Here is a 24,960-nt window from a genome sequence, read left to right on the forward strand (position 1 = left end):
AGCTGATCGAGGTGTTTACACGATTCGGCTATCCTGAGCAGTTGATAACGGACAATGCGTCCTACTTCACTGCCAAACTCTTCGTGGACTCTTGTGCAGCTCTCGGCATTAAGCACAGGAGAACAACCACGTACCATGCCCAGGCGAATCCCACTGAGCGTGTGAACCGCAACATCAAGCACATGCTAGTTGCATTTGCGGGGACGCACAATGAGTGGGACGCTTGTCTTCCTGAAATTGGATTTGCTATCAGGTCGACAGTGAACCGATCGACTGGGTATACACCCGCCACCCTCAACCTTGGGAGGGAGCTGTTGAATCCGGTAGAACTTACTCTACAGGAACGAAGCAGCACGGAACTGGTTGTTTCGTCGGCACGCGCCGATTATGCGACTGGGCTGCGCGCGAAGGTAACGGAGGCTTTACGAAAAGCGCGACGGAACCTGAGCACTGCACGTGCCGAGCAGAAAGCGCAGTACGACCGCTCTCATCGGGAAGTTCACTACAAAGTGGGCGACCTGGTGTTGAGACGGAATCACGTCCTGAGCGACGCCAGTAAGAAATTCTCAGCTTCTCTGGCGCCGAAATGGACAGGACCGTACCGGGTGCGAGAGACTGTCTCTTCGGTCGTGTACAGGCTGGCGGACTTGAAGCTAAGACCGATCAGCCGACCGGTGCATGTCTGCGATCTCAAACCCTACTATGACCGAGGGAACGAGTGGCCCGAGGAGAACACTCTCCCGCGCCCGCAGGCAGCGGCATCGGGTGGCACAGCTCGACGTTCGAGCCAAGTGCGGCGTTATAACTTGCGATCTCGGCAGAACTAACTCTGTCCGGTTCGCTGAGGCTATTTTATTGTGCGCGATATCGGACGGAATGCTCCTCCGATATCTAGCATGCAGGCTTCCAGAGAGAGCACGCGCTTTCTCTTTGGAAGAAGCGAGAGGGGCTAACAGAATTGTCGCAGCGGCAGACCGCCCGTCGGGAGCCGTGCAACAACCATCAAGCAAAAAGGAAAGACCGTCTCCGCTGCCGGTGCGAACGAGCAGGCCGTAAGCAGTCAGCAGCGCAGTGCAGGCAACAGGCGGCGAGAAAAGATCCTCCGGCGGCTAACAGCGAGGTGAGAGGTGCAGCGGGCGACTTCCGGTCCGGAATGGTCGCAGCGGCGCAGAATTCGCCGAACCGCGCCGCAGAACTCCGCGACCGAGTTGCGAGCCCCGCAACCAAGCACCCAGCCTCAAGGCCGAGTGAAAGACTTCGCCCGCAAGGACAGAGTGGACCCCTGCTGCGCAGCGAGGTGCAAGCCATCGTCAGGGGTGAGTCGGCACGTCTTTGCCGATATTGCGTGCCGACACCCGCGAGGGGGCGCAACAACAGAGAGAGCTGTGGCGGAACGAACAGAAAGAAACGCGTTCGCCAATACCAGAGGACAACGAACCCCGGGAACACCAAAAGACAGCTGTCCTGCGCCATATCGAGGCTGGTTCGGGGATCGCGTCAGCATAATCGAAACAGCCAAGAGAAATCCAGGGACCCTTTCGCCACCACGGACCCGGCACGTCCGACTAGGCAGGTGACGCCACCGAGACGCAAGGTGACCCGGACCCAGCGGCCTTCTTGCCTCCTGCTGCATCCCGTTGCTATCAAGCTGCTCCGTGGCATCGTTCAACGTTCCGGCCTGGCTCGCGAGTACCTACACGGCGACAACGACGGTCTGCAGCTAGAGCTGCTCCCTCACCAACATGGACTCAAACCGTGTTGCTGTCGGAGTAGCACGTCCCTCTCGGAAAAGCCTCAGGTGACGGCGGCCTCTTAGCGGCTAAAGGGTTATTTTAAGGAGGGGGGGATGTGGGGATCGCACGCGCATCCCGATATCTCCGGAGCGGCCACGCGGCTATCACGCGATAATCACGTGCTCGCTCGCGGAGGGTGGCGGGGAGAGGGCACCTTCGCCGCTCCCGCTGCTGTTCGCGCCTGGCTGCGACGCCGCAGCCCAAGGCACCCCGTTCCCTCCTTTCCCTTTCTTGGAACCGGGGAGACTCCCTCTCCGCCGCTCGGGGAGAAGCGCTATTCCCCCGATGCACCGTGGTCTTTCGGCTGAAGAGCTTGCGACAGGCCGCATCTCAACTCAGCCGCTGAGACCGCCGCACGCCGTCCCCGTGTTGCGCCCGGCCTTTGTGTGCGACTGACCGCCCCAGGGCCCGAGCGCGGATCCACTCTGGGTGAGCTGAACTCTTATCAGCCTCTTTTGTGGTTCCCACATTGTGCGGTTTGTTTCACCCCAGACGTGCGGAATGCTCCGCCGCTGTGGTTGTTTTGTGTTGTATTTGTATGTGTTGTTGCTGTTGTTGTCAGTTGGTATCCTTGTACTCTAAGGTGAATAAACACCTTAGGTCGAGACTCACCCTGTCCCCCCTGGCCTGAACCCGCCGTGGTCGCAACTCACTGCGAACCGCGGGTTAGGGGTCACAGCTCTGACTGCTAGGGCTGCTGCGAAAGTGCTAGCGAGCGATTGCCGCTCCATCGGCGCTGTGCGATCCAGAGAAGGGTCAGGTGCGCACGCGCGAGCCTGAGTAATACCCCTATACGGTGCAGGGAGAAATTGGCTCTTGCATGTTGCAACAAGCAACTGATTCACTGCAACAAGCAACCAATTCATCCCAACAAGCAACTAATTTGTTGCAACAAGCTACCAATTCATTGCAACAAGCTACAAATTCAATGCAAAAAGCTACCAATCCATTGCAACAAGCAACCACTTCTTTGCAACAAGCGACCAAAGTTGGAAATGAACAAACAAAGTTGCACAAGCCAGACACTGCATAAACATTGGGAGAAACCATGCACAAAGTAGTTAGCAAAGCATTTGAAAAAGTGCGTACCGATTAAGACCTACCGGGAACAACACACACTGGGCCAATACTACCATGTACAGGGCTACATTTACTTTGGAACCTGCAAGGGTCTTATTTGCATTTCACAATTGTCGAATCTCTTTGGTCAGCTTCGGCGCAGGAGAACCGTGTTATGAGATGAAGCGTACACAAAATATTCCAGTAGGGGCCACTGTCATGGAACACCGTACGTGTCCCTTAATTATACATGCGTGCATGTGCCGTTCCTGGTCAAAGTACGAGCACCGAGACGTTTAATAGCTACACAGGCAGCCACTCTGGCAGTTTCTGACACTGTGCTCTGGCAATTTACGCCCTTCCTCATGGTTACATTTTCCTGGCTGGTATGTTTGTTTTTTTTTCACTATCCCTCGGGGTTCTACTGTATACACCAGCTGTTTCAGCGAAGACTTTAGGCAATGCTTAAAAACAAAGCAGTAGGAAGAAAGGTGCTCTTTTTTTTTTCTTTTTCAGCAACTAGAATCAGTTTAGAGACATCAGTCTGCAAAATTGTGATCAGTTGCATTGGCGTTCCACTTGTCGTTTTTCCACATAGCTGGCTTTCCACTTTCCAGCATAGCACACATGCGACGGCAGGTAATTTGTCATACAGCACCACAATTAAGCAGCTACGACAAGAGGTGACGTGAGCGCTCCTATGCTATAATACAGGTTTTAACGAGGAGAAAGAATATAAAGTTGAGTTAGGCAAAATGTGACATATTTATTCCGTAACTACAGCATGTGCCCCAAAGTGACTAAAAAGTTAGTAAATTTTAGTTATATATAATAGTAGGGGTGTGCGAGTATTCGAATATTATCGAATATTATATTTTTAATATTCGTATTAGATTTGAAAACTATGTATTCAAAAACATTCGAATATTCAACTGGATGTGAATATTCGAAACAAATCGAATATATTGCTGGCTGTGCGGGAGCAAACATGGTTCTTAGCGCCTATTTCTACTTAATCTAAGAAAGCCGGGTCCGATTTTGTGCTGAATTTTGCGATAATTTCATGCAGCTGGCAAAATTTTGCCTGTGAAACACGCTTAGCCACTGGACGCCTAAGCCGTGCAGAAAAGCCAGCCTCTCAGTAGCAAGGGCGCACGGGTTTGCAAACTGCGAACGAGGGTGCACTCTTTTATGCAGGTTCTGCCGCCAATCCTAAGCTTGTTGCTTGACAGCAAATGCGATGAGTGACGGCTGGCAAAGGGTCAAACGCTTTCGAATTTACAGGAAATTTATGCAGTATAATAAGGCACAGGTTGGTGAGAACAGACAACTAGTGAAAATTGCTCAATTTTACAAAGCTAATATGAGTCAAATACACAATCCTTCAGTAATAACAGCTTACTAGATTATTTTTTGCCAATGACAATGTAATTGCAATGTTCCAACATGTTAAAATAAACCAACTTGCTAATAAATCCATGTGCATATCATTATTCGATTCATATTTGAAAGTTTTGATATTTGCACAACCTTGATATATAGTTCATATTTATCGAACATTTTCTGAGATCTACTGACATGAAAAATATCTCACATAACAAAGGAGCCATAGTCACGAAAACCATAGTCATCCCCCTCCCCTCCCTCCGCATGAGTGGACAATATCATGAACACAAGCAACATCACCTAGGGCAGCAAAGACAGCCATTCAGAACTAGAGAAATAAAAATGGGTGCCCACTTGGTTCTCCATCGGAGTCCTCAGCCACTTTGTGCACGTAAAGGTAGCTGGCTGGGAGACTTGCCCATGCCCTTGTCAAAACAGGCTTGTCCACAATTAGCTGCACCTTGTGGCGTGGACACTCATGTTCGTAAAACTGATTGCAGTCGTCGCACCCTGAAAAAAAACGGAGACAATGCACACATCATCAACAAGAAACATCAGCAATGGGTATACGTACACGTCTGGAAAGACCTTAATGTGGTTCTAGGGCAGCTTTTAAGATGTCAGCTTGACAGACACTTCACAAGTGCAAAGTAGAACGCTATGTGTGCTTTTATGAATTATGAGGCATTATTGTATAGCACTCGCTCAGTATGTCAGCTTTAGACTATAGCCATACAACATAATAAGTTACCCCATGGCTATAATAAAGTATCCAGATAACATCTTCTGTGCATCAAATGGATAACAGCTTTTATAATGCGGCTGGTGTACTATGAATGCTTTAATTTTGAGATTCCAAGACTGCAGTATCTCCTACACAGCACGGGCTACTCGCAAGTACATTCAATGTTGGTTAATTCAAGATGCTGAAGCCTATGGTCTGTATCTTAATGAAGTCCGCTACTTGAGTTCAAATGGATTTCATGTGGCATGGAACACTGATGCGAATGAAACTCTAGGTATCATTAGCAGCAGCACAGGCTCACAGTATCGAGATGTGCAGTCCCTGTCTGCATCAGCTCGGCTGTTCGCAGATCCTGCCGAAGGACCAGGCGAGTGCGAGGGACCCGGGCTGTCCAGGGCGCCTGCGTTAACCGGAGATGGTGCCATGTCCACGATGGGGCTGTTAGTCGAGTCTGGGTGCAGGCCACCGGTCACAGTCGACGCATTCTGCAGTTCTTCCAGCTCCTCCTGGGAGACGCCGGCACTGCACACTGCAAACCAAAGGCCAGGTGCACTGAGACACAATGGATGGATAGGTGTTACAAAAACACCTTTACAAATAAGGGGATGCTCAAAAACGTTCACTGTCTCTGTCATTTTCTCAGAATGAGGACGTACGAAAAACTGGCAATCTTGAATGTCATTACAGATCTCTCATTCACACCTGCGAAGTGAGAAGAGTGAAAGCACTAATGGGGCCAGAACTACTTCTTCATGCGTGTTCAAGATGTTCGCATTTGCTTCGCATCCACCATTGAAGCTTTCACCAAATCTACCTACTGTGAGCACACTTGCCCACGTGGTGGTGCATGTCACCATGCCATTTCAAGCAATATGTACATATTTTAGTCACTTTCGATCACATTTTAATCCACTTAACTAGTTGTTTTCTGGGGGTGTGCAAGGTACAGTTGAAGAAGTTGGACTTCCCGAAAGTGATGGTGATTGATTCGTCCAGTTCTACAAAAGCTTGAGAAGTTGGCAGACAGCACCGCTTTGCTGCTGCGCCTTCTGCTGGTCACCAGCTCTTCAGAAATCTTTATCCAAATCACACTCTTGTGGAACGTGTCCTTGTAGAGGCAGTGAGTTCTATCGCACAGCTACAGGCTAATTTTATATCATGTCGATTAGTAACGTCTCAGACACTGACTGCCATGTTCAACATTTGCAAACCAGTGCAGATTCCGGCAAAGTGGAACAGATGTTTGTTTTTGCTGAGGCAAAAAAAAAAAGATCAGTTCAAGACCGATCAAGCTTGCCGCCTGGTTTTCTGCCCGCTTAGGCAGAAAAGTGGACAGATTTCTTAGCATATCTTCCACCTTTGCCCACTTTGAAAACAAGTGTAAATGAAGCCCAACACATTAAATGCCTTGCAGCTTTAAGAAATACAATAAAAAGCAACACTAAATCAATTCACGATCTTATGATATTCTTCCAAAACATTGTCCTCAATTATTTGGCAAAAATAAAAGGTCTGCGAGTGAAAATAAAATGAAAGCTAAATTTCCTTTACTCTTGAATTACGCACAATGGCCACAGTGCCGGTACATGGGTGTGTTCCACCACGGATTTCAATAATTTTTGCTTGTTTGGGCTGTATTCGTCATGAGAAATTTCTGAAAAACATAAGAAATATGTTTAGTTGATTTAGAATGTAAAGCAAACCTTTTTTTTTTTTTTATCAACTGCAGTCAAAGCCACATATAACAATATCGGTTTTAACAATATATTCAATACAACAACAAGCAGCCAATGCACTGTCAACCCTTGTTTTAGTTCTATGGCAAAATAAACTGCTCATTACAATAGTCTCATGCAGCATTATCATTTATAGCAATTAAATCTGGCTACTGGGTATTGTGTGCCAAAGGGAAAAAAAAGATTGGGAGGAAAGAAAAAAGAAAGTGAACCGCTGTCCACTTTTCGCCGGAGACGTCCACTTTTCGCCTGAGACATACACTTTTCGCCTGGATCTCTGGTACTCTTGTGGTCCCCGACTCGTCACTTTCGCCTGTCAGAAAAACTCCCGTCTCGGTATACAGACCCATATCGAGTGCTGGGTGCCATGACTCGCAGTTGCGTACGAAATCGCCCCAGTCGGTACCAGTGCCTCACCTGCCCTGAATTCCACTGACATGCATGTCGCACGCCTCAAACCGTACTACTCTCCTGTTATCACCGTTATTTAGATGCACCGGGACGGTGCTTCTGCCGCCAGGGATAATGATACATGCATATTGCGTGTTTCTTGTGGACGATGCACGCGGGCGCTCCGACGAAGATGACGAGCGCTCACTGGCTCTCAAGCTGTCAGTTGAACTGGCCAGCGCTGCAGTTATCCTCTGTAAATATACTTTGTGAATAGTCTCCAGTTCGTAATCCTTCGTTCACACAACAATATTCCCGACTCCACTGCCTTACATTCTAAGCGGTCTAGGCTGTATTACCACTAACCAAGCTGTCTGATGCCTAAATCAACATTTGACAGTTTGACGCATCAGACCACACCTCCAAAGCCAAGCAGTTGACAAATTACAGAAACCCTGCGGTTACCAACTGAAGTATAAAAAAATAAAGGACAATTTGCTGAAATGAAATTTGTTCACATGTCATTTCGTGAGATAGGCAGTCCTACATGACACTCTTTTTGAAAGACCAAAGATGCGAAGCAAGCAAGCACCTTCTGCTCTTGCCAGGTTGCGTGATGAAGACGGTGAGCCCGCAAGGTCGGGGAGTCTTCGACCAAGAATTCCCTGCATCCGTAGCACCGAGTGCTGGACACTCCTTGAGCTTGTGGAGGCTTCGACCGTTGAACTAAGGTCAAGCTGCTGCCCGTAGTCTGCACCTATGTAAATGCCCAAATAAAAGGAAGGATGGGTTGGTTGGTGGGGGTTAACACAGAGTTTTGTTTTTGGATTAGCCCCTTAGCTAACACTGCACAGTCAAACCTCACTGTAACTAAGTCGCATCCAGCATGAAATTACCTTTATTAAATACAAAATTCGTTATAAACATGTATATTCGTTAGATGATGACAGCATTCACAGCATTTGCAACAGCCTACTGTCAGAACGAGCCTAGCCAGCATCATTGCCATTGCCATCACAAGATGGCGACCATGGATAACGACACGAGTTCTCACATAGCATGACAAGGTGCTTTACATTAGATTTCAACTTTTAATGCATAAAATTTGGGCATGCATTTGATTCGGTGATGTATTAGAATTGAGGCAAACACAGCCAAATGAATCAACAGTGTGTTTTGGTGTTTCTTTCTTCTGCCCCTTGTTTAATTCGTCTCGCCAGTATTTCAACCAATTATGCCAGTACTGGCAAGGTTCAATTAAAGGAAGCCGACTGTAGGTCTGTTGAATTTGCGTGCACCACCTGAAGCAGTTTACGAGGTGCTGCACCCTGCCATTCTTGTTAGTGGTGCAGTAATGGTGCCCTGTGAACCCCGTCATTTGTTTCAAAATGTGCAAGAAAGGAGCAGGGTTGGTTCACAATTTTTCTGCACCCTCTCTACCGACAGTGCCAACTGGGTGCAGACGTACAGGTGCGAAGCAGCAGTGCAGCAGACGACACAGCATGTGTGTGTAAGCACCATTCAAACCCAGCTTACACACGTCTGCTGTGTCTATGCAATGCAGGCTGTGTTGTTTATGCCTCAGAAGCCGACCACACCTGCAGTTAGGGACCTTTAAAACTTAAGCAGATGGTGCACATTAGTTGGACATTAGTGCAGGTGTTATGTCTTGTCCACGTAACACCTACACCGCATCTGCACCTCAGCATTCGTTTTGAGTGTCACATTGTGACTGCATTGCTCAAGACAAGCTGCACAATTTCTAGGGGTGTGCAAATATTAGCAAAATTAGAATAATGAATCGAATAGTGTCCTACTCTATTCAGTCTCCGAATCAAATAGTCACTATTCGTAAATGTGAATACAGTAGAACCTCATTGGTACGTTCCCGATTACATACATTTGCCCAGGGCCAACATTCGAAATCGACAACACAAAAGTGACCCAATAGAGTTACGCTCATTTTTACCGGTTCTTATATTCCAGGATAACACAATTTTTTTACCCCAACCTTCAGTACGTTGCCAAACTACAATCACATGATACGTTTTCCATCCGCTAGATCCCACATAAACAAGAAAATGCGCGAGGGGCGCACAATGAAGAACAGTATACAGCTGCCCACAGCGGTAGCTTCACTGCAATACTTGCCCGCCTGTTTTACATGAAAACGCTGGCGCGCACTCAATTTCTCATTTCGGTACCAGCAAATCTTTTCCTACTGCAGACGAGTTACAACAAATGATTGAGGACTTTAACAGAGAGAGTGCCAAGAGTGAAGTTGAAGATTAATATGCACAAGACACAGATAATGATGAATAGCCAGGCAAGAAAACAAGAGTTCAGGATCGCCAGTCAGCCTCTAGAGTCTGTGAAGGAGTATGTTTACCTAGGTCAATTAATCACAGGGAGCCCTCATGATGAGAAGGAAATTCATAGAAGAATAAAGATAGATTGGATTGCATATAACAGACATTGTCAGCTACTGACTGGCAGCTTACCAGGTTTACCAGCGTACCAGGAAAAGGAAGGTGTACAATCGGTGCATTTTACCGGTGCTGACATATGGGGCAGAGACTTGGAGACTGACAAAGAAGCTCTGCAACAAATTAAAGGGAAGCTGAAGAGTCTGTCGAATTCAATAATACACTCATATAGGAATGCAGGAACCTTATAAACCATCAAGTTAAAATTTTGGGGGGGGATTTTTCACTTTGTAGCGAAGCAATCGTCGGTTAAAATTGCGCTGTAGCTCCGCCGCCCGTCGAGCGCAGCGCTGCTGCTGACGCTGACGATGCGAGCGAAGACCGGAAACGGTGGCGTAGTGACGTCAACACTGGTGTTCCGCTCCTTCGGAGCCTCCGAGACCGTGCCTGACCGGGCTTATTTCTGCGTGCGTGCCGTCCTAATCTGCTTCGCTCGACCCTACATTCCTTTATTTGTGTGTATATAGGAGTGGTAGCTGACGTGCGCAGCATCAATTGAGCTTGTAGGCCGATCATGCCGGCGTTCTGTGCAGCCTACGCTTGCACGAACACCAGCGGACGTGACGATGTTCCGATGTTCCATTAGTTCCTGCAAGACAAGATGCTTTCAGCTAAGTGGGAGGCTGCTGTGAAGCGAAACAACTTCAAGCGCTCAAGAACAAGCGTTGTGCTCTAACCACTTCCGTGACGATTACTACCGGAGTTTATCAATAATGCGTGCTTTGGATTCTCCTAAAAAAAAAATTGTTAGCACGCTGAACGGAAGGCGCATGTTTATCGCCCACCCTTGACGCAGGTTTCATCGCCAAGCACCGCGACATTTCTATTCACACGTGTGTTGTGAAACAGCCTGCATGCAGCTGCCATAACGCAGTGCAAGCGTAAAGTTTGCATGTGTTGGAAAGCCTGCTCACACCAAGACCCCCTTCTCTCGCACACATAAGAAACCGACCATCTCACGTAGCCGACGGAATTCGCCGGTGACGAGTAGCGTGCGGATGGCGCGCTGATGAAGGTTCTATACTACACGTGCTACAACAGCCGGTAAACTTTTCCCACGTTTAAACCATCTGTGTAGATTGCCGACAGCTTTGGGGCAGCGCACAAATGCTGAAGATCGCATCACCGCTTACGTTCTACGAGGAGGCATGCAGGAACATAACACTACAGTTGTTTGCCCGGAAACGTACTCACTGGAACGCTGAATGCAGCTTAGCAAAAAACATACTCGCCAAAGAACATTTCCAACACAAGGAGATGCTAACACTTTGCCTGCGTTCGCGTGGAAAGCAGCGCTTGCACCAGCATTTTTTGCTTCTTGGAGAGGCCGGCTCTTCGCAATTGGCTCGTACATATAGTATGTACAAGTATGTACGTATGTGTAGTATGTACAAGTATAAACCCCTTACAAGTGATCTTGCACGCGACAGCGACAGCGCTACAAGCGAGGTGATGGCTGTCGCATTCACTCGTCATCTGCAAGCCGAACTCCACGCGAGCGACAGCTTTGAGCGACGACTTCCCGGAATGAGGGCAGAAATATACGCGCCGAACTAGCGTGACGCATGCTTTATCAATTTAAGTTGATGTATTTTACTGAAGAAGGAGTATAAAATATTTCTGAAGGTCTTGCACTAGGTTCTTATTCTTGCACGTGTAAAATTCAATAGTTTGCTCGTTCCGTGCGACAAACAGCAGTATTGGAGTTATGTACATCCAGTTTCGCCTTCGCACAATTGGTTAGTCGCTCATAGATTTCCGGGCGACGAGCGACGAGTTCTAGATTTCTAGAAACGAGCGATAGAGCGACAACACCGAGCAATTTGTTCAAGCGACGGCCCGTTTTGTCGCTCGAAGCCGTCGCCCGTCACCGTTGCGCGCAAAATCGCTCTCGTAGAGTTTTGACTTAACGCCGAACTCCTCAGGGAAACGCAAGCTCTCAAAACTTTCCATGACCGTCCCAGCAAAACACCACCAAACTACTTTGCACCGTGCTTCGTGTGTAGCGGCAGCAGTCGGTCCGGACGAACGCCATTGTTGACGTCACGAGGCGCCCGACCAATCACAGGCGGAAATGAGGCGCGCGAGCTGGGCGTGTCTGCTGCTGCACTTTTCGTCGAAATAAAATATGTTTGCGCTTTCTTTCACTCAATTTCGATGCGATATTCGAATTCAGAGGGTTGAAAACCACGGCGTACTGCTCTTCACTCATTTTTTCTGGAAAAACTTTCAGCTTTCCTTTAAGGACCGCGCAAAGAGCGATGGAACGAAGAATGCCAGGCACAACGTTAAGAGGCAGAAAGAGAGCAGGGTTTGGATCAGAGAGCGAACAGGTATAGCTGATATTCTAATTGACATTAAGAGAAAAAAATGGAGCTGGGCAGGTCATGTAATGCGCAGGTTAGATGATAACCGTTGGACCATTAGGGTTACGAAATGGGTACCAAGAGAAGGGAAGCGCAGTCGAGGATGGCAGAAGACTAGGTAGGGCGATGAAATTAGGAAATTTGCGAGTGCTAGTTGGAATCGGTTGGCACAGGACAGGGGTAATTGGAGATCACAGGGAGAGAGAGGTCTTCGTACTGCAGTGGACATAAAATAGGCTGAGGATGATGATGATGAAATATTCTCCGGGGTCATCGCACGCAGCATTCACAGCAATCATCACAAATCCTATTGTGATAAGCATCTTCGCCTATCTGTTTCACAGTGCGTGGTGCCGTCGAAGCGTAGTGCACGCTTTTATTAGGCGATAACCGAAACTTGCCACCCTTTCCTGCTGCAGACTGCAATCATATACGTTTTCCAGCTGCTAGAACCCATGTGAACAAAAAAAGTCACGAGGGGCGCATGATCGAGAACAGTATACAGGCGCCCGTCTCATGTGAAAATGAAGCCATGCAGCTTCCTATTCCGGTACCAGCAAATCTCCACCCGGGTCGTCACACACCACATTCATAGCTATCGCTGCCAAACCTATCAGGATAAGCATCTTCACCTATCTGTTTTACAGTGCATGATGTGTGTAGTGCCATTGGTAGTGTACTGCGCGCTTTTAGTAGGCAATAATCCAAACGCGCTGCCATTCCCTGCTGCAGGCAGTGCGATGTGGGCATCACGTTTCACTTCCACGGCAGGCATACAGCGTCGCCCACCAGCTCGATTTCGTTTCGGTTTCCTGTCGCCTCTTAAAACACCACACAATGGGAAAACAACAAAACATGTTTCGGAATGCCGAAGCACTGCCGGCTGGACCTGCATCAGCATCTCGTGCTGCAACGAACCACATGACGCTTTGCATTACGTAGATGTCAACAGTATTGAGTCTGTGAAATTCCTTCAGTTAGTTCGAATTGTACGCTTTCCCAGTTAGTATGCTTTCTTTTTTCGTGTTTTTTTTTTTTCTCGTATGGACGAGGTTCTGCTGCATTCTTCTAAAACATTTCAAATATTTCAAAATATCAACTGCACCCAATCAAACATAAAATTAGAGCAATAATATCGTAAACTCTCACCCCCGCACACACAGTATAGACATAAAACATGAGAATAGACATAAAACATGAGAACTTGTGCTGTGGAGCAAGCTACGTCGCTTAGGTAGCCATATTTTACAGGATATACAGCGATTATTCACACTCTCTGCACAGTCCTGTGCATGCCAAGAAGCTATTTGTTTACTAAAAATGCTCCATTTGTGCTTTCAATAAACTACTGTTATAATGTACTATGTAATGGCAGAAAATTGCTCACTTGAAGAATAATAGGATGTGAACATTGTTTTACATTAATTATGACAACGGCTGTTCATTATAAGAAAACTATTCAATATTTGATTCCAATCACTTCTGGAACTAAATTCGTATTCGATTCAGTCTCAAAAATTCCTATTCACACACCTCTAATAATTTCCTAATTTTGCATGCTCACCTTGAACTTGTTCACAGTGGTGCAGGCAAATCGAATGGGCCTTGTACTAACCTAGTGCCTGAAACCTGTTTTCACTGCTTTGCATAAAGCCTTGGACAATTGATATCGAAACAATTACTCCAAAGGAATAGTTACCCAGGAGGAAACATTAAAAAGATGGCTATTTATTTAAAGCATTTGTAAGTATTTAAGGCTAAAATTAATTCATTCAAGTCCCTCTGACGGTAAACGAATGCAGTGACACAGAATGACAAAAAAGTTTAACTGAAACATGACAATACAATAAATGTCACAACTGTCAACCAAGTACAGAGAAAGATCGAGAAATTCAAGCACTATGTAACATTCTTGGTATAGGTGCAACACCTAACTAGCCTCCATCAGAATTTGTGCAGGACTTTACAGCTTTTAGATGCGCTGTTAAAATCAAGGCACTTGAAGTGCGCCACAAAAACGTTTAGTACAATAGCCTGTCAAAGTATTGCACAACAGATGTGGCAGCACGGCAGTTTGGACGCCAAATTTTCTTACCATGACTGTCTTCTTGTAAATGATGATGATGATGATGATGGTGGTGTTGACTTGATGTGTCCACATAGGCTTCCGAAGTGATGACATGCTTTGAGATAAAGTAAAACAGTTCTGAGCATCCAGCAAACAAGCAACACTTCATATTCGAGTGTTCATGATTATACTAACAGGGGACATACTGTGTAGCAACAATGGCACTACCTAGTCTAATTTTGCTCGCCTTTAAAGGGACAGACAACCGAATTTTAAGGACCCAGTTTTTTATGGCACAACAAGAAGCTCACTCTCGGTAGTGTTTACACCTGCAGCGGTTACTCCCAAAAGTGTGTGAATGTTTTGCAAGCAGAAATTTTCAATCTGAGTGGCCTCCAAAAAAAAGAAATAGTCCCTCCTTCAGCCATGCTGCGAAGTGAGAGTGATGCTGATAGCCCGCCTTGCAAATTGTGAAAGTCATCCATCATTCTGCTTTCACAGGAGTGAGTGCAGCTGTGGTTAACCACCAATATTTTGACCTTTTCAGCTACTTTTGAAAATAAAAAGCTTGTACAACAAGTCTGCATCGTTGTACAGACCTTTCTTATATTTGCGCCGCATTTTCCACGCAAGTACATGCCTACATCATGGCTGGGTGGCCCCCGGCGTCGTTATTCTGTCGATAGATGAGCCAAGTCAACGCATCGAAAACGTCAAGTGAAGGCAGCGCCACTTTTTTACTCACTACAAGGAAAGGCTTATCTGCACATTGTAAGTTAGAAAAAACTTATAGAAAAGAAGTGTACTGCATTTCAATATTAATAAAAAAACCAGAAACAGCATACACTTGTAGAAGGTCACATGACAGGTTATTTATGCATCTTCATGCTTTTGCCATGTGAGGCACCAAAGGTCCTTTTTAGCGACTTAGTGAAGAATTAAAAATATAAATCAATGTTTAATGAGAAAAACAAGGCTCGTTTTAGCCAATGCAACAGACAATCTTTCCATCAGCTGGGTTATCGCGATTAATATTCGGAGAGGTTGTCTGTCCCTTTAATAAAGACATGAGAGGAGAAAAATAAAAGAACTGCAGCAATAGCAATCACTAGAACATCCATTGTACTGCAGCACACTTTTTCAACATACTCTGCTTATACTGACTGATTTTGCAGCACACGACTAATTAGAAGTCTCTTAAATCTCTTTGTACCGAGCCCATTGGGCTTCGTTAGCCTGCTAACAATAGTTTGAAACGCCGCTTTCGAGACTTTCCATGCCGGTCACGGACACACAGAGCTACCGAACGTGAAGCAGAAATATATTTTTGTTTTCTAAGCAGTTCACTTTTTTCCACGAGGCAGTGATTTTTGGACACAGACCGAAAGTATTGCGATCATCAAAGTAGAAAGCAAAAAATGGCTGCTCGCTATTGATGGTTTGAAATGGCACTTTCGAGACCTTCCGCGTTGCTCACAGACACTCTGCACCATAGGACGAGAAGGAGGAGAACTGCATTTTTGTTTTCTAAGCAGCTCGCTTTCTCCCCGCCAGGAGAGTTAATTTTTGAACACACTCCGAAGTTTCATGATCGTCAAAGTAGAAAGCAAAAATAGCCCCCTCCCGGAGCAGTGCGCGCGTTTCGAAAGATAGCATATCTTGCAATTCTGCTTTGTCTGATTGTATCAATGGATCGAGCAGCAGCGAGCCTGAGGATGCTGCCCTTTCCTCGGACTTTCACTCTGAGAGCAACGACGACGCAAACCAGCCCAGAACATCGGTGGGCGCAGCCCAGCATGCCAAACTGCAGTACTTGCACCTAAATTTTTGTAGTGAAATACCTGTTCAATAAAAATTTTTTATTTATTTTTTTGGAGATAGTGCCTATTAGACTGCAATACATTTTGTATATGCCTCATAATTTCTGTTACACTTTTTTCTTAGTAGATACAAGTGTGTCTTTACAAACTTTGTTCTGTTTTTATCCCACTATCTTGATTCTGGCAGTTTGTCTTTTTTATGACATTCATCGCTTTAATAAAACTTTTATGCATGAAAAGTGCACTCATTCTGCTTTTTGTTTATGTGTTACATAAAGTATTGAGTGCAGTAGTTCCTTCAAAAAAAAAAAAATCTGGCATAAGCTACAAGAAACACCAATTTTCTGCGTGGTAGGAAAAGAGTTAAACACCAACTGCAATGAAGTTTTACATTGGTTAAATTTGTTATAAATGAGTAATATACCAGGTGTTTGTTTTAGACTACACAGCATTTTTTTTTATTGCCTGTGGCAGATAACACAATTTTAATCCTTGAACTCTTGAAGTGAATTGCTCAAAGAGGCAGGCATTGCTTGCACAATAAGCAAAATGCATAACTGACTAATTAACAAGTTTTCAGTAAATAAATGTATAACTAAATAACTCATGGCATATGATGCAATTTATGAATTGTAGCTGGTGAGCATGCAAGGCATATCCGCTTGGAATTAATTCTGAGGACAGCATCAGTTTGACAATATGCATTGTCAAACTTGTAAAGATGCGCTGTTTCACATTTTTAACAAAAGGCTGTTTGATGAATTATAGTAGGGGTTCTCAAGCATGTTGGTCCTAAGAAACCCTGCTAAGCTCCCTACATGCAAAGATTTCTAAAGTGGCACAACAGGTTAATTAAAAGCCAAGTGCAATAAATTTTTTTTTACTGCTTAGCAAGTCAAGTTTCAGACTGCATAAGTATAGAGCAGATTCCATGGAAAATCGTGCATTTGAGATGTGAGTGGATGCATTACAAAAAATTTAACTACAATAGACACTTTCGATACCAAAACTAATGCAATATGTCTAACATCGAAAACCAGTGCAGCTCCTCGTCATGACCTTAGAGACTGGGTGACACGTGCAGCACGCTGAATGTCTCGGAGGTCATGGTCTGAGACTTATGCCACATCCACTAACAACCGAATACATGCATTGTTTGCTTAAGTGCTATTAAAGCCTGTTGATAAAAACATAACACAATTACCAGCCCTGCCGCTATACCTTCAATAGTCTGTACTACAGTCAACATCCGATTTTTTTTTATTCCCTAGGGACCGAAAAAATGAATGCATGCCTTTTACTGCCCCCAAGGGCTCCAATCACCACAAGACACGTTCAAAATAGCTCTGAAGGCCTGCCAGTACACTTATTAGGTGTATTGGCGCTCGTACTGTGATGGGAGAAAGCGGGCGCATGCATGTGTAATTAAGGAATAAGTACTGTGCCCCATGACAATTGCCCCTTCCCACTTTTGGCATGCTTCACCGCAACACTTCGTGTATGCTTCACCGCGTAACATTAGAGAACTTCAGCTTGTCCCATATTCGGGTAAATGCAGGCGGACTGGTTGTTGGGGTGAAGATGTAAACGTGAGTGGACTGCATGGTGCTGCCACCTGATGGCACAGAGCTCAAACAAACAAAGATAGCTAATATTGCAGTAACCAAGTGTACTATTCCACTTCGCTGGTGGTGTAAATTTTCGGCATTTCCATAATCGTGTTGCGGCCGCAATTTTACACCGGTAACGAAGTAAGAACCTGATGGCGACGGCAAAAATTCACTTGGTGCGCCCATATAATTGCTATCACAATAATATAGAAGCACTAAGTTTAAAAATCCGTAACTTCGTAACAAAAATAGATATTGCAGTTCTGTAAAACTGCATGTGCTAGAGAATCTACAGTGGAAAAATTTTATATATCAATTTATAGCTTACATGGGCCGTTCAACAGACCTACTCACTTAATAATGGTATTTTTCAGAGCAGTGTATAAAAAATAAATTTTGTCTGCTTTAGATATATTATTAGGTGCAGTTTACAAAAATGTGATATTGCATTTCATTGCAGAGTTATGGAGTTGCAAACTAGATAGTGTCAATTTTCACTAATATTTATTAACCCTTTACCTCCCGTTGACGAGTATAGTCCTAAAATTTTGTACCAATACAACCAATGATGACAACAGTCGTCATAAGCAAAAATTTGCCACACAGTGAGCATGTGACGGCTATACTAGCCCTATTACATCTAGTTGTGATTCCTGACACTAGATGGCCACACTTGTCCATGTTGGGCCATTTGTATCTCTCCTTTCATTATATTGCCGCCTATGACACCCTCACATAAAGTATGGCTGCCTCGCTGAAGCGAGGCAATGAAAGCGCACATAAAAGAAAGCATTTTGACAACTCCTCATTAGACCAGAGAGCTCTGTAGAGTTTGGCTCGGAAATGGAAAGTGATGTGTTCTCATCTGAGGAGTCTGATGATGACTATTCTATGGATGGCACGGAGGACCTTGCGGCTGCCTGTGAACCTACCATAAGAAGACGACCTACTAACTGCTTTAGGAGCTGCATAAAAGTAACGACTATTCGTGTGCACATTGTTGCAACATTTAGGTTATTTTGTGTTCATATTCCTTTTTTTTTTTTTTTTCAAAGTGTATCGAGCCCTGCAAAATGCCTTTTTGCAAGACACCAGCACCATGCAGTGAAGCCTTCTTCAACCTATCTTGTTATGCAGTTTGTGATATAAGAGAAGCCCATTGAATTGAAATAATGGTGCCGTTTTATTAAGAAGAAAAGCTTTAGAAACTGAGTGAAAGAAATTTCCGATAAATTTGGTACAACTTTTTTGCAAAAATTATTAGCTTAAACATTAATATGTTTCTTGCATTCTCTAGACTTTAAGTTTTCCTTTTAAATGCAACAAACGTCATTAAAATCAGAAGAGTGGTTGTCGAGAAAAACTACTTTTCCATTCCCACGTATTTAGATAGGAGCCACCGAACTAAAGCTTCCTCTTAAAGGGCCCCTCACCAGGTCTGGCCATTTTGAGATGATAAGTGTAGAGCACACAATGCACATTAACGATTGTGTTTGCAAAGTATTATATTGCTACGTGCCACGGAAAGGTCTCAAATTTCAATCCAAACAGCGTTTTTTCTTTCCCTCGCGGCGTCCGCGCGCGCTCCAAGCCGGACGGTGATGTACTCGTGTCCTTGTGCCTACATACTCGTGTCCGCAGTGTGATGTCAATCATTGAGACATGTGACTTTGAGAATTATTCAAGGCGACATCTGTCATTTGCGTGATCTGTTGCTTGAATTGACGAATTGAAGTTTAGAGAAGTATTAAAACACACAAACCGATATCTGCGTGTTTTTTGTTTTACTTCGCACAGAAGCAAGAGAGATGTACAGTAAAGGCTCATTAATTCGAATTCCGCGGGGATGCTATGAAAATTCGAATTATACAAAATTCGAACTAATGAAAGTCAGAGAAAAAAAAACGCTCGGTTAAGGCGCGTATATAGTCTCACGTGTCGTGAGCACGCGCGCACACGCTACGTCACGTTGGCGTGAACGTCTATACTTCGAAGCACTGGCGCAGTCAACGTAACCGGACGCGGCCAGCGCGGTCTGGCGCGCCCGACTTCGAGAGGGCTCTTGCTCCATCCGCGCGTAAGTCGCGCTTACTGGGGCGTAGAAAAAAAAAAAAGAAATGTCGCAGTCTCACGCGAAAAGTGAAGCATCCATTGCAATAGAAAATTAGTAGATAGCTATACGAAGTAATGATAATAGTTTTATCGGTCGTATAAACTTGTAAGCATTCGCTTACTAAATAAATTAACAAGCATGGTGTCACGCGTGCACAGGTAAACATGAACGCATCTCGCTCGATGACCGCGAAAACTCGCTGAAAAACTCTGGAGTGAGGACACGCAGCAGTAGCAGCGAGCGAATTGACGTTCGTACAGCTCTCGCTTCAACGCGAACGAAACATAGAAAGCACATCGCATATGAAGGTACCGGCACTACGCGCACTCTGCAAACATCCCAGATCGCTTTGAAGATGAGGCCCACGCGGGCGCGCACTTTGGCCATGTCGCAGATCGCTTTCAAGATGTGGCGCCCGCATGGTAAGCAGCAGCCGCCGAAGATCGTCCCCCCGTCCCTCCATCGCCTCACCCCCTGCCTCGCGTGCGACAAGAGAGGGCGCGCTCCGCCCCTACCTTCCCCTCTCGCGCACGCGAGATCAAGCCGCGTTCGCCAGCTCACCCTCGCACACTCGTACGTACACAAAGAACACGGCGCACGGCGACGGTGTTATCGTCCTTGCCGCTGATCGCAAAAGCAAAGCTGCGCGACCCACGCGGCGACGCCAACGTGCTCCCGCGCACTAGCACCCTCCCCATCCACGATGATGCGGAGTTCGAATTATCGGTGGCGGCGCGGATTTCAGTGTGAATAAGCGGGATGTGTTACATATTGCTTTCAATACATTGTTGGACGGACCACGGCGACTACTTTGAATTATCCTAAATTTCGAATTAACGAGCTTTTACTGTACTTCCGCTTTGTCTGCTTCTTCCCACGGCCGTGCAGTCACGTGTGCAGGTACTGAAATTTCGCCATTTTCTACCATTTTCCAGCACGTGATCATGCTCTGCGATCTGCTTGTGTCCGCTTCAGTATTTGTGTAGCACTGAATTATAGTGCTAGTCACATATCCTTGTGCACAATGGGCAAAATCGTGCACTGCAGCTCACGTGCGAAGCCATCAGTGGAAGTGCCAGCGCCAAAAAAAAAAGGGGGGGAGGAGAAAAAGAGATGAAGGCCGGGCCCATGACATATGCGTCATGTGATCCTCGAGGTCTGGTATGGGAGAACACAGGGAAGGAATTTCACTTGCAGAGGCTAGATGGGACAAGCGGAGAGAGCACCTATGTTGGCAGTGAAGCCCACCTTTGGAAATCATGGGTACACGACACTGAAATGTTTCTAGCTCGGCTATTCATGAGCCAATTTGAAAATTGTTGCGGCAGAATGCTCCCTAGAGAACACATAACAACTTCCAGTGTATAACAAAAATTTGCTATGGGCCCTGGTGAGGGGCCCTTTAAGAATAGACATCTTTATGGGTACGCAGATAAATGAGTAGACTTCTTTTTAACAGCCAGATATGTAAAAATTAATGCAGTGTTACTGCAATTAAGGCACTTTCTAAATGCAAGAAACAGTACCTAAAACAGTTAACACAGATACTTAGCAAAGCACACTATAATTCATTGGTATCTTTAACACTAGCCAGAACAGCTCACCTCCGAACTGTCCGTGGAGTCGACGGTGGAATGAATCCCAGGCTCCACCCCATTGGAAGTGGCCACAAGGTCAGCACTAGATGACACATAGTTCTGAATGGCACTATTCTGGTGGCACACTTGGTTAGCTGCATGGTACTGTTGAACATCCTGCAAAGATTGTTGAGAAACACCATTCAGACTTGCATCCTGAACACAAAGGTGTATGGAGACAGCCATGTCACCTCGTGGCAATATTTTTGCCATAAGTATGAAATCCCTGTATAAAGGCAACAGTGCTTCCTGGAACTTGTCAAGGAACATATGTACCTGTTGCCAGTAATTAACGATAATGATTCAACATTCACTCAAGTAGTATCAACAATATCTCGTACATCTCGGCATCTGCATAATCATCTCAGTTTCCAGCATATCCTTGGCTGAACAAATGCTTTCAATTCTTCTGCATTACCACGTGCCATTCAGCATTGGAATAACCTACCAAACGACATAGTTGACATTCTTGACCCAGTATCCTTCAAAGCACGCTTATGCATATTATTTCCATAATTCATCACAACTAAACCATAGTGCATACTTAAGTAAGTACTTGTAGCAAAGTTGTATAGCTTTTTTTTCTTTTTGTTTTATTTGAAGGTTTGTTTTGTATTGCTTTAACATTGTTAGAGTCTTATTCTTTCTTCACCTGCTACCATTTGTATAATTTCTTGGTACTCCTTTTTTGTTACTTCGCACAGTCGTTTTGTTTCATTTATCGCATTATTTATATTGTTAGATATTTGTTCTTTCATGTTTACTGCCTAACAATGTATAATTTCTTTTTACTCCTTTCTTTTTTGCGAATTCCCTGTATCCTCCCCTCACGCAATACTCCTTCGGGAGCCTGTGAGGTAAATGAATAAATAAATAAATAAATAAATAAATAAAAGTGATCTTAAAGGGAGGCCGTAGGAGTTGTTGGGGTTGGGCATGTCAAAAGGGGTAGCTGGCCCATGCCGTTGTCCGACTCATCCACAAGGAGGACGTTGTTGAAGGGAGGAACAGGTTGTCATCAAAAACAAAGAGTGCTGGGTTCATTTACAATGATCTGCATGAGGAGTGGAGAACATTATGTCTCAACAGTCTAGCCTGACTGCATTGAAGTGCATTCTGAGGAGTTGAAAAAGACCACTTAAATTCCCTATATCCTCCCTAGATCCCTAGGCCAAGGAAGTCTGCCATCACACCTCTGTCGAATCAGAAAGTACAACATCGTCGAAGGATCTGCATTGAGGGCGAGGGTGCGCACAATCCCTCCAGCCCCTTTGTTCATTAAACACACAGAAAGGAGAGGAGCCTCATAGACAGGGATTGTCACACTTGACTAAAACTGGCGGGTCTTGTTTCCTGGGATGACCCAGCCGAATGACCGTGATGGTTACTGGAGTCCACGAGGAAACGCCTAGAATGCCGTTTTCCAGGAGTTTCTTGTTCCCATCGTCGGGGATACCGACAGTGTACCATCCATCAACACTCTAATCACCAAACATGCCTCGCCTTGGTGTCGCAGCTGGTCTGTTTGAGGGGATGCATTATTAGCTTCCCGAAGCGATTCGTCGCAGGAGGGATGGAGAGGCTGGAAGGTCACTTCCCCCACTGGCCGATCAGAACAAGGGCCAATGAACGACCCCAAAGTAGCAGGACCCAAAAGCGATTTTAACATAAGCAAATGTATGCTACCAGTATTGCAAACAATACCGTATTTGATAGCGAACTTGAAGAGCACACTAACAACACTTGGGGGTTCAATACTTTTGGTGTTTATTCAGCATAGTTTAGGTAGTCATATTATTTACACTATGTTTCATGTAATAGGCAATGCTGCAGAAGCTATGCAAGCACTGCAATTACATAAATGTCTCGCTCTGCACATTTTGCAGTGGAGTTGTATCGAACTGGATGCTCTCTACAGAACAACTACTTCACTTAGAATTACAACTACAACTTGTGGACTTAAGGTTGTGTCAAATCACACATTGATTGCGAAGGGGCACAATGTAACACCACAACACATCCACAAGGAAAGAAACTAACGCACGTCACACGTGCCTGTGACATGTAGCTAAATTACTTTTTGGTTGTGTCGTGCGCTGCATTGTGTGCCTTAGCAAGCACCAACTAGCCCAGCAACATGTCCACCTGACTGTATGGTTTGTGCTGCCGACATGCCATTATTTAATGACAGTAAAGAATGAACCACACAGCACCAAAACTATGAGTCATGAATTTAGCTCTTCAGTGGGTAAACCTATACACACACACACAAAAAAAAGTCACACTCAAGCACAATGATACTGGTAAGCACAGTTGTCATCGGCGGTGCATCTTGCGCCGAGGGGTAACTTGGTAACAGTCATTAGCCAGTGAAAAATGGTCAATGAAGGGGCAGTATGAGAACTCCGCCATCATCATCATCGGGGCCACCAGTATCATCGAAACTCCGGCACCAGAGCCAGCAGTCGAAGAAGTAGAGGACGTAGTGACTTGTGAGCGAGCGATGGTTCGAGGCTCGGCTGTGTGCTTTTGGGCATGACCGGCCAGGACTGAGGAACTGTGCTGTTCCCACAATATATAGCTACATATATACGTACAGAGACTACCAGTGGCTGCAGAAACATGTCACCTTGCCAGTTAGATGGTAAATAGGTTCATATCTTTAACACCTTCCATGTCACATTTTGCAAAATAAAAGTATGAAACTTAATGTTACACTGAATTGCACAGAAGATCCCAGTGTCTTCTAATAAGTAAAGCATAATTTTTTGGTGACGAATGTGATGACTGAGAGCAACCTCTCAAGCCTTCACAGCATTGCCTGCTATATATTAAATGGAATATAGATGACTTAGCCCCAAATTTAGGGGGGAAGGAAAATTTGTAGCTTCATGCCTACTGCTTTTTTTTTTCTTTTTTTTTTTTTTTTTTTTTTTACTGTGAATATCTAGTTCACGAACTGACACCGAGATGTGTTTCATGACTCCACATACTTCTCTTCAACACTATAGAGTGGAATCTTGATAAACAGACATCACTTAAATGGAACTGCCGCTTAAACGAAACACCATCCTCATGGTTGGTTGGCTTTGTATTCATGCAAGTGTACTCAGCTTTGTCTCTCAGTAAATGAAACTCCTGATAAATGGAACCAATTTCCCTGGTCCCTTGAGGCTCTGTTTAAAGGGAGTGCACTGTGGTACCCAAAACACACATTAACAAAGTTTTCGAGAAACAGTTTATAGGAAGGGCACAATGTCATACAGCAATATGACTATGCAAGAATTAAGAGATTGCATTGGATATTTGAGCACAAATAGAACAAGACTTCATTTGTAACATAACAAAAATACTGAGATCCATCGACTACTGTATACAGAAAAGAAGAAATCAAGATGTAGGCACAACCTTGCATTACAATCACTAAACTTGCCGAGTTCATCTGCTGCAGTGGCTGCAGCACAAAGACTGCAATGACTTCGGCCTGTGTTTTCCTGCCCACTGTGCCTCTTGTATTTATTGCAGTGACAGGCAAAATGAAAACAAAGTAAAGATTCCTTGGGTGGCAGGCTGAAGCGTGACCTTGGTCTCACAAGGCTCCTTGCATTGAGCATGTGTAGTCTCTCAGTTGTGTGGCAATTGCGGTCTAGGGTTGACGATAAATTTGTTTTGACTCGGTGGTTCTGGTTTTGGTTAAAGGGACAGTAAAGCAAAACACTGAATCAGTTTATACGGATAAAGCATTCTTTGA

At 45.1% G+C, this 24,960-nt stretch overlaps 1 protein-coding gene across 2 annotated transcripts in view; it reads right to left on the reverse strand.

Annotated features, from left to right (window-relative positions):
- LOC126530832 (uncharacterized) overlaps nucleotides 1–24,960 on the reverse strand; it is a 99,543-nt gene that overhangs the window by 56,752 nt on the left and 17,831 nt on the right. For both annotated transcript variants that reach the window (XM_050178125.3, XM_050178123.3), the window contains exons 8-12: nucleotides 21,177–21,326; nucleotides 14,057–14,144; nucleotides 7,702–7,866; nucleotides 5,285–5,512; nucleotides 4,593–4,748 (exon numbers count right to left, since the gene is read on the reverse strand). In XM_050178125.3, coding sequence (XP_050034082.1) covers nucleotides 4,593–4,748; nucleotides 5,285–5,512; nucleotides 7,702–7,866; nucleotides 14,057–14,144; nucleotides 21,177–21,326 — 787 coding nt within the window. The remainder of the gene's footprint in view (nucleotides 1–4,592; nucleotides 4,749–5,284; nucleotides 5,513–7,701; nucleotides 7,867–14,056; nucleotides 14,145–21,176; nucleotides 21,327–24,960) is intronic.

The sequence above is a fragment of the Dermacentor andersoni genome, chromosome 5 (genome assembly GCF_023375885.2).
Source record: "Dermacentor andersoni chromosome 5, qqDerAnde1_hic_scaffold, whole genome shotgun sequence".
NCBI classification, from domain to species: domain Eukaryota; kingdom Metazoa; phylum Arthropoda; class Arachnida; order Ixodida; family Ixodidae; genus Dermacentor; species Dermacentor andersoni.